At 38.2% G+C, this 11,158-nt stretch overlaps 1 protein-coding gene across 1 annotated transcript in view; it reads left to right on the forward strand.

The window, feature by feature from the left end:
- The window catches only part of clip2 (CAP-GLY domain containing linker protein 2), a 40,536-nt gene extending 32,280 nt beyond the window's left edge, over positions 1-8,256 (forward strand). Inside the window, 3 exon segments of the mRNA XM_055149040.1 lie at positions 2,119-2,307; positions 3,951-4,004; positions 5,221-8,256. Of these exon segments, the coding sequence (XP_055005015.1) occupies positions 2,119-2,307; positions 3,951-4,004; positions 5,221-5,232 (255 nt within the window). The 3' untranslated portion in view covers positions 5,233-8,256.
- The last annotated feature ends 2,902 nt before the right edge of the window (positions 8,257-11,158 follow it).

Genomic DNA, 11,158 nt, shown 5'->3' on the forward strand with positions numbered 1-11,158 from the left:
AGTAACAGGGAGGGCATCTGGTATAAAGTCTCCTAGTGCCACATCACCCTGTAGAAACACGATAACTGTTTCAATAGGAAGTTCATTTTGAAAAATTATTTTAAAATAATTTTAGTTGGTTTACTTACTTTGTTCATCTGTGCTCTGTGTTTTGTTGGTTCTCAAACTTCTTCCTTTTTTCTGAAACATCAGCTGTAACATTCATGAACTTCCCCACAGCTCCAGCAGAGCTCTGGATGTCACTCTGTGTTTGTAGACGACTCTGGAAGCAACACATGTAAATCTTAGTACAACTGTCACACTCTTGTAGATGGACAGTCAAAGACAATTTGTTTCAAGGAGTCCTTACTTTAACTCTAATTTCAAATAAAACAACACAAACATGTTTTAACAATGATGACATTCTAGGCCGGAGAAGCACATAATAAAATCTTTAAAAGTCTCACCTCCAGATCAGCTCTCATGATCCTCCTGCTCCACACTGTGTGTCCTCTGCTCCTGGATTTGTCCTGTGTCCTGTTACATTTGAATTTACCCTCCAAAAGTTTTGGGGAGGAGAATTCCAGAGGGAGGAGCCTCACCAGAAATTATTATAAAGTCATGTTTCCTCAACCTGATTAAAACATGCAGGTCTCACATCAGCCACAATCAAGCGTTGTTTGTAAGATTTAAACATGCTGGACAGAGAAACGTAAAAAAGTGATGTTATTGTTGTCAAATTTGTTTTTGCAATTTGAGCAACCCCTCTCGGACCGTTTTTTCAGTGTACTGAAAATAAGATACTCATTGATAATAAAACCAGTATCGCTAATAAATACTCAATTTAAAAGTATTGATACTGAAAAAATCCCATAAACATGACAAAATTGGACCTTTCTTGAACAGTGAATAATCTTAAAGAAACTTAAAGAAAGCACTATAATCTTGTGCTGAAAATTATATTCTGTTGTCTAAGGTTTTTTTTCTTTTCGTTATGGTGGTATTGAAATTGATGTGGAACCTTTTCCTTAGTATCAGAATCGTCTTTGAGAGGAACAGGAAATGAGGTATTAATATAAAAAGTCAGATTAAACTTTGATTTCGTTCTACGCACGAGAGTGTAGAGCACCCCCACTCAAAGCACACAGAAAGCATTCATCTGTTGTTGTCTGTGTGCATTTAATCAGCACAACATGTTCCCAGGGCAGTTCTGTGTGGTTTGAAGGAGCTCAAGTTCAAAAATACTCAATTTGTGTTGTTCAAATGTACTTTGGAAATCCTCGTGTTCTCTGTGGTCAGCCTGCACACAGTGAAGTTTCACTGTTAACCTGTTACAAGTGGCTAAACACTCCCCTTCAAGTTTGATTGTCTTTCCCAAACAGACAAACACAGAGTCAGGGCCGTGTGCACACATCCTGCTGGAGCTGCCATGTGACCGTCCTTGCACTGCTGTGGTTTCACCAGAGTGTGCATGTGAACGCTGTAATGTGCAGTGTGTTTAGGGCCTAACCACATTTTTGTTGTGTTGGCACAACTCTGGAATCACACTGATTTCTAGTAGAGAACTAGTCTGATTCATCAGCCTTTTTTACTTCGTAGAAAGCGTCTGACCTCGCAGCGTTAGACTTTGTTCGCTCGACAGTAGATGAGTACTTTTTTAATTTAACCAATCGCTGGTATTTGGTCTTGATGTATGTAATGTGCCGCTAACAGGGTTAACTGGTATATTAAGCTTTTCCAAAATCCCGTAGGAAGAAGGACAATAACGTCTTTCCCCTTGATAAAATTCACCAAACATTCTCTTTGTTCTGGCTTTAAATCCTATATGTCTCTTCGCTGATTGGCTGGTGCCCGGACTTGCACTTTCGGGGTTCTTGCAAACCATACATTGTATTCTGATTCCTGACCTAGTTGCTGGAGAGAAATTAAATTGAGTGGAGGCAGTAGGTGGCGCCCGCCTGGCTAGTAGAGAACTACCACCATGCCAAAAAAAAAGAAGTTATAAAATAGGTTGATTTGCATGGATCTAAAACCTCCTTGGGCATGTTTGTAAACATGAAACATGGTAGAAAGCTCCGAAACAGTCACTTTTGCATAATAGCCTCTCTTTAAATGTGACCGTTGCTGTTGCTGTGTTAGGGTCAGCAGCGCTCCTCACCGGATCACCGGCGCTATTCTATGTTGGAGCCTTCAGCCCTGGACTCGGAGGTGAGCCGTCTCAGACAGAGGCTGCTCTGTACAGAGGACGCCCTGAGGAACGCCCTGGAACACAACCATAATGTGGACCTGCTCGTGCAAGCCATGTGCAGGAAACCAGACAAGACTCAAGTAAGAACTCACATCTACAGAGCAAACAGCACAAGCACTGCACTCTCTGGAAGTGGCCCCTCCATTGGCCACAAGTGGAGCTGTAAGCAGAGGTGGTAGAGAAATGTTACTTCAAAATAATATTAAGTAGAAGTCCAAATAAGTGGTCCTAGACAAATTGGTGAAATAAAAGTAAAAGACTACTGGGAAAACTACTACTCAAGTAAAACTAACTTTAAGCATAACATCTGATCTATAATTTTAAATTAATGTAATCTGAAGGACAAAACATTAAATAATACACAACATCTGTTATTTTCAAAGGACAGACACAAAAATGAGACAAGCTCAATCATATTTGAAGGAGCTGCAAGAAACTCAAACGTTCAAATCATTTCACATTGTCACATAAAGCTTTTGTCACTTTAGACTCACACACAGTGGGAAGAGGAAGACCAACTTTTACTCAAGTAAGAGTACTGTTTCGTCAAAAAGTATGCTATTGGTATGCTACTAGAGAAGTACTCTGAAAAGTACAACAAGTACCTTTTCTGGCTGCAATATATTCTCTGGCTGGGGAAGACCCAGGACACGCTGGAGGGACTATGTCTCTGGACTGGCCTGGGAATGCCTTGGGTCCCCCGGAGGAGCTGGAGGACGTGTCTGGGGTGAAGGAAGTCTGGGAGTCCCTGCTTAGACTGCTGTCCTCATGACCCAACCTCGGATAAGTGAAAGAAAATGGATGGATGGCTGCAATATAAATGCAAAAACTACTGAAGTTGCTATTTAAATGGACACAAATCACAAATATTTGTAGTACCGTAATTTCCTGAAAAAACAAACACAGTTCATATTTCAGTCCGTTCTTCTGGATGTGTTTAAACTGAGAATTGAACATCCGGTTCTTAAAATAGAAATGCTTGTCGAAAAATTGCAATGAGATATTTTTTTCTCAAATCATTCAGCCGTAGAAACAAATGACCCAGGAACAGTTGTGTTAGATCTAGAAGTGAGCAGTACTCAGTTACATTTATTCACTTACTTTTACCTGACTTACTTTTTAAATAAATTTTACTTTTCAGAGTCTGTTTCTTGTAGCATACTTACTCCTACTTCAGTCATATTTTTATTGAACTAACAGTAATCTTACTTGAGTTGTGGTTCTTCTTCCCACTGTGAATAACTCTACAAGTGACAAAAGCTTCACATGACAATATGAAATGATTTGAACATTTGTGTTTCTTGTGTTTCAGATATGATTTAGTTTGTCTCTTTCTGTGTCATCCTTTGAAAATACCAGATTTTGAGCATTATTTAATGTTTTGTATTCTAAATGACATTCATTTATAAATCAGATGTTATGTCTCGACAGTTACTCTTTAAGTTACTCTTTCTTGAGTAGCAGTTTTCCAAAATACTCTCACTAGAGTAATGTCTTTGATTAATACTTTGTATTTCTACTTAACATTACTCTTACTTGAGAATCGTTCTTGGCTCCTCTACCCACCTCAGGTTAAATCCCACAATCAGCTTTATTTTACCTGCAATATTTAACAAGTGAGCAAGTGAAAGCATGTATAAAACACAGTGATGCTGTGGAGAATGTTGTGTACTTTGTAGGTGGTACGTGTTCGTGGATGTCTCTGACAGTTGTCTTTCTACAGGTGCATGAAGCTCATTCAGCAAACGGAATCCACTGTGAGCCAAACACAAACAATGTGAGTACAGTCCATGAGAAACAGGTCCTTATAATCCTGCTGTTTCAAAGTCAACATGTTGTATTAGTGCACTGACAAAACCAGTCCACTTCTATTGTACTTTCCACACTGAATACAATTTAAGCAGATACCGATTCAAATATGTGATAAAAAACAATTTTCCAGACTGTCGTCCATTAGAGATGAGATGTTTTTTGTCACATATACACTGCTTCTGTTCAAAGGTGCTGTAGCTGAAACACAGAACTGGTTCATTTGAAACATTTTGCAGTGGTCCAAAGTTTTACCTCACTTACCTTATGAATCCTGAGCATCTGAATTCTTCAACACAATGAGTTTATAAGAACTTTTCACAAGACCCGAGTTTTGCCATGATTGTAATGTAGTGGGAATGAAATATTTGTCAGTGTTAAACCTGTAGCATCTGTTTACATCTGATTAAATCATTGTTCAGTTTTCAGTAGTGTTCACACATTTTGTGAACTCCCTTAGTTTTTGGTCAACCCTGTCAGATCCATGCATATGGAGGTTTTTTTTTTTTTGTCCATTTTTAGAAACTTGAATTTGACAATTCACTTTCTGTGGTGTAAGTAGTAAAGGACATAAAAAATGCACAGCCTGATTTGTGTCGATTGTTTACAGAAATGTATAAAATTAAAACAGAAAAAATATTTTTGGAAATTGAGAAATTAAGTATAAAAGTATAAAGTATAAAATTAAAATTTTTGTTTTCAGATATACTTTAATTGGACACAATGGTACAACATGAATTTAAGTATATATTTTTGTTAGATTGGAGTAAATCAAATTTGATGTGTTTTTGTGTGTCTGATGGAGTTGACAACAACTGAGTTGTATCGGAAATATGGCATTTTTTATATTTTTTTATATATATTTTTTTATTCAGAACCTGTTCTTTTGCATTTCTGTTCAGATCAGACCTCACTCTACAAAGAGATACAACTCTCGTAAATGTCGAATGCTTTTGAAAAAAAGTAATTTTAAAAGCCTTTCTCCTGTGCCCGACTCTTAAGAATCACTGATATAATAATAAATGGGAAAATCTGGTACAGGCCCTTTGGAACAAATTATCAATGAAGTTCTAGAGCTCTAAATGATATTAGTGCTATTATTATTATTATTATTATTATTATTATTATTATTATTATTATTATTATTATGTTTGAACCTAACCTTAACCCTGTGTGTTTTACAGGAGCACCTCTGATATGGGAGCAGAGGAAATGGAGATGAGGTTCAGTCACCAGAAGAGGCAGCCCTTAAACACATGTGTGCTGGGTTGTCTCTGATGTAACAGGCGGTTTCTGGAAGTTCTTTTGGACTTCCTGCTGCGTGAACCTCTGCATGTACATCAACCCAGAGAGCCAAAAGCATTTCCTCCTCTTCATTTGAAGTAACAGTGCGAAAACATGAAGGGACAGGACTGGTGTGAGCAAAGGGCAAAGGACAAGTTTGTATGATTCACTAATAAGACCTAGATTCTTTAAATTGTTTATTTTAGCTATGTTTTTACTCCACTGGCAGAAAGTATAACATGAAATAAGAAGCAGTATTATGAAACATATGGGAAATGGAACTTGTCAAATAATCCCATCAATATTAACATTAGAAACGTTTCTCCGCTGTTGGACAAATACATCTTTTTCTCATCATGCATCATTTTAACCCAAAATTGTAACTCAACTTTTAGCGCTATACATGACTACTGCACTATACGGACACACACCAGTCACACACAACAGCACTGTTAATGTCCACACTCCATTCAAGTCCAGTATATGATTTAATAAAGAAGGACATGGAAGTAACAAGCTTAACTTAAGTCTTAATTAATAATGGTACAAATACAAGTGGGCATTCTGCCTGGCCCTTAGACTTTGTAGCACGGCCCTGACAGGAGCACGGCCCTGACAGGAGCACGGCCCTGACAGGAGCACGGCCCTGACAGGAGCACGGCCCTGACAGGAGCACGGCCCTGACAGGAGCACGGCCCTGACAGGAGCACGGCCCTGACAGGAGCACGGCCCTGACAGGAGCACGGCCTGACAGGAGCACGGCCTTGACAGGAGCACGGCCTTGACAGGAGCAGCACACACGACTTTCCATGCTGTGGCCTTTCTTTGATTGACTGTGGCCTGGGCTTTCCTGTTTTTTTTGGGTTTTTTTTCTTTTTAAATTAATTTATTTTTTATTATTAATTATTCTGTTGAATATGTTTAGATTTTTCTTTTTACATATGTAAAAATGAGCCAGCTGATTTTAAGTTTGTAGGTGATTTGACCTGAAAGCTCCAGTTTCCTCTGTGCCTTCTCTCCTGCTCAGACTGTACTGTACATGTGCAGCTCTGGTGCACAGGCCACACCCACTCCAGAGGAGCTCAGAACACTCGCCGAGCACTCCGGCGCTCACCACTGTTTCTGTTAAGAGTCTATTTAACTGGAGAAGCCTTTTCTCTTCATACATGAATAGTTATGGTGTGAACACGTGGTGTGACACATGCAGCTTCAAATGCTTCAAAACCTTGAGTGTGAGAGTCACACCACAACTAAACCTCTCCCACACTGGAGTCACATCTGAACCAGTACAGTCTAAGGGAGGTGGACCCAGTGTCTGTGCCAGGATCTCGTGTCCAACAGGTCAAGTAGCCTGCTCCTGCTCCTCTGACCTTCTGCAGGCTCTGAGGAGCACACCACGCTCTGATGTTCCTCATAAGAGCAGGGCATGAGCACACCTGAACACAGTCCCACTGATGCAGCTGTGGGTTGTTGTTGGGATCCATAGAAACTGTTCATGGAAAGTACAGAATCTGGACTGCTCAAGTACTGAATACCTTAGATCATTTACATATGGACAGGCTGACATTGTGAGATGTGTTTACAATGCAGTCATTAACACTTCATCTGAACTGGTACATAAACACTGTTTTGAATGTATATTGTATATACTGACTGTAGGTTAGATTTGAGAGGAACTGAGATTCACTTTCTCTCAGGCTTTCAGCAGGCACAATTACAGATTGCATTTTCAGTCAGAATTGGAAGTTGTCAGAGCCTTTTTATGAGAAGCTAAATGTCCTCAGCTCATGCTAATGTTACTGTTACTTTTGTTATGTTACAGTCTGCACTTGAGTAGATTATTATTGTCTTGTTTGGTCAATAATGTAATAACCAGCCAATAACGCATACACATATTTATTTCTCACTCATCTATTTCAAACTGAAATAATTAGATTTCATAACATGGTTGTAACACATTGAGGTTTTGGCTTTGCAGATAGACCTGTCTGTCTTTTCCTCGTGTGCCTGAGTCTGACACACGTGTTGGCGATGTACAGTCTCAACCAAACTAAGACAATGAGAGACAAGAAAATGACTGATGTACTGTACCCTGACTGACCAGGGTCAGACCAAGGCCATATTCAAGTTTAGTGGTTGAATTGTTGGTCATGTCACTGGAAGGATTACTTACTACTACACTACTACTACTATTACTACTACAGCTAGCAATGTTTACAGCGGTTCTTTCCAGCTTTCTGCTTTTCTAATTGCACATTGACAATAGGCTTGTAACAACTTGAAACATGCTTGCCTTTTATATTGGATCACATATCTCTAGCCTTTGTAAAAAGAAAAGCAGATACAAGAACAACCACACCTCCTTACAAACCATATGCGAAAATGTCGGTCTTTACTGTTGTAATACATGTTCAACTAATAGACAAAAGACACTGAAAGCTGAGTAAATACTCTGTACTACCATGAATCATATTGACCTATACGTCCTATCAGCATTGAAATCCCAGTCGATTGATTGTTTGGTTTTGATTGGCTAATGGGTCCAGTCCAGAGGTGGATAAAGGACAAATAGTCAAATTGAGACTAATCCCATTCTAAAGAAACACAAACATGTTCTGTATGAAGCCTTTTCACTGTTCGCTTTTACCGGAGCAGAGATGACACAGGACCTTCAGTATCACAACATTTTGAATGTGAGTCTTCCAGCTCTGTGGTTTAGCTTGCACTCCATAACAGGTTACAGTATGGGTCAGTATGGTCAGTGTTGTCGGTAGACATGGACAGTGGACATTTGCTGGTGTTGTCCCAGGGTTTAGCTCCACAGCTCTGCCTCCTGCACTCACACCTCTGTACACGCTGTCTGTCTGTGGTTACTCCAATCTCTGGATTATGACATGACTGCAAATCTTATTAAATCTGAACATGATTAACATGAACACTGGTGTGTGATTTCACTTGGGTTTCTTATTACTGTTACTTTTTTAAGATTTTTGTCTGAAAAATGTCATTGGTGCTAGGCCAATCAATAGACTGGAATTTAGTTATACACCCAGAATGTCCAAATTCTTTCCAAACTGTGGGCTTCAAACCCATGTGTCTGTAAATTTTATAAGCAGTAGTGTTAACAGCAAATGTAAGTCATTTCACCACTATAACTCCATCAAGTGTTATGGTGATACAGAGCTAAAATAAAGGTTTCAGTCCTTATCACAGGTACGAGGTATCAGGCTGCAACCTCTAAGAGAATAAATGTGACCTTTTAGAGCAAACTGATGCCCTTTTGTCGCCAGTTTGAATATGTTTCCCTCTGAAAAAGGTCTGAGCCATATGACAGCAATGAGGCCAATCACTTCAGTTTACCACTTAATCTAAACATCAAATTGTCCACATGCTTTCTGTAACAGAGGATTGGCTGTACACCTCCTGATTAAAAAAAGACCCTATCTGAATGAAATTCTAATCATTAGGCTCCTGCTCCTCAGCCCCAGGCCTGTGCCAACACAAGAACCAGATTATTAGAGCTAGTCTACAAATGGATTTATGTTGTGTAGAATTGGCCAATGCTGTTTGTTTGATTTATTTAGTTAAATCTTATTTTGAGACTACACCGGTGTGTGACTGTACTCTTGTGCCTTACCTACAGTGACCAAAATACAAAACTGGGATATTCGTGGTTTGTGGTGGTTGGTAATCATAAAATTGTGAAACAAGTGAGTAATTAAGGGAAATTGTTCTGTACACGGCTCTAATATGAGTCAGTATAGTCACATTTTCTTTGTGTTTTGGTCATTTTTTTTAAGATGCTTTTTTGTATTTTACCTAAACAAATGACAAATATGCCTCTCTTTACTATTGGCAAGGATCAGATTGGTCAAAAATAGAGACACGTGGGACATTTCTTGTGTAAAAAAAAAGTCAATGGTTTTGTATAAATCTGCTGGGACAGGGGACACAGGGCTCAAACTGGGACTGTCCTGGGTAAATAGGGACATCTGGTCACCCTAGCCTATCCAGAAGCAGACCATAGCAGTCCCTCTTGTAATTCTGAACTTGTCACCAAAAATGTTGTAGACTAAACAAAAAATTAAATTAAATAAAAATAAATGCACCAATAGAAGTCCTTCAGATTATTGCCCAAACTGAGTCGAGAATGGAAAAAGTTATGTGCTCTTTCCACAATTTTATTTATACCATCCTTCCCAACCCAGGTGTGTCCCAGTTTAGAATTTTGAAAATCTAGTCACCCTGGTAGACTAGGGTGACCAGAATTTCAAAATAAAAAACTGGGACATCCCCATTTTTTTGGTGGTTGGTAATAATAAAATAATAATAATAATAAACGAGTTTGTAATAAAGGAAACGTGTTATGCAGAGACCACACATGACGAACAAGTGAGTCAGTATATTCACATTTTCTTTGTGTTTTGGTCATTTTTAATTACAATTTATGCCTCTTTACTGTTGGCAGTAGAGGTGTAAGAAAAAATTGATTCAGTGATACATCTTGATACATCATTGCACAATTCTTGAATCGATTCAAAATGGATCTAAATAAATTTTTAAAATAATGTTTTTCACAATAATTCATTAGTTGCATTCACTGTTCTCATGATTAAAAAAATGTACTAAATTACATTTCATACAGTTGTGTTTTCTTGAAGGTGTAGTTGACGGTATTATTAAAAGTAATTATTGATAAATCGTAATATATCACCTATTGTTTTAGTATCGGGATTCTGTGATATATTGAATCGTGATGTGCTTATCATGATTAGAGCTGGTATCATTAAGAAGTTGAAGATATGATCTATAGGCCATGATAAGATACATATCTTGATACCGTGCACTTTTGATTCAATATGATATATTTCAAATCAATTCGATATGGTTAAAAATAAATAAATAAATAAAGGCTAACTCATGGCTTTAATACTAAAAGTCTTTGTTAATTCACTTCTTGTGCAAAGTTCATATGAAACACAAACATTTTAATCCTCAAAACTGTGAAAATGTCAAATGTGTCTCATAGAGTTTCCTTTCACTAAACAAACAACAAAACCGTAGCACTGTATAACTGAGTAAAATACACCAAAAAATACTCTTGGTGATACATCGAAACAGCAGCCCACGATATCGATACTGTATCATCACTTAAATGATACGATATATCGGAATTTCCATATTTTTGCACACCCCTAATCATGATATGTATCGTATCATCAGACTCAAGGCATCGAGTCACCCCTAGTTGACAGGCATCAAATTGGTCAAAAATAGGGACACCTGGGACATTTCTTGTATAAAACTGGGACATTCTAGAATCTGAAAACCACCAATTCCTGCAGATTTAGGCTGAGTTCTTCTCTCAAACTGAAAACACTCTGTTCCCCCTCGAGGGCTGGGTATCATTCAGAATTTGCTGATACGATACAAACCTCGATACATGGGCCTCAATACGATACATATGTCAATACAATGATCTTTTGATTCGAAATGATTCAATATGATATATTTCAAATTGATTAGATACGGTTCAATAAAAAATACTGGCGAAAACATGGCTGTGATACTAAAGGTCTTTGTTAAACCACTTCTTGTGCAAAGTGAATATGAAATACGCCCATTTTAATCCTCAAAACTGTGAAAATGTCAAATGTGTTGCATAAACAAATTTCCTTCCTCTGAGTAAGCAACACATTGTAACTGTAACTAAATCATTTAGTCAAATACACCAACAAATACTCTTGGTGATGTACTGCTAAAACTGGGACAAATGAATGGTTTGGGATAAATCCGCAGAGACAGGGGTCATAGGGCTCAAAACTGGGACTGTCCTGG

This window comes from Boleophthalmus pectinirostris, unplaced genomic scaffold (assembly GCF_026225935.1).
Source record: "Boleophthalmus pectinirostris isolate CB_2022bp ecotype Guang Dong unplaced genomic scaffold, ASM2622593v1 HiC_scaffold_12, whole genome shotgun sequence".
NCBI classification, from domain to species: Eukaryota; Metazoa; Chordata; class Actinopteri; order Gobiiformes; family Gobiidae; genus Boleophthalmus; species Boleophthalmus pectinirostris.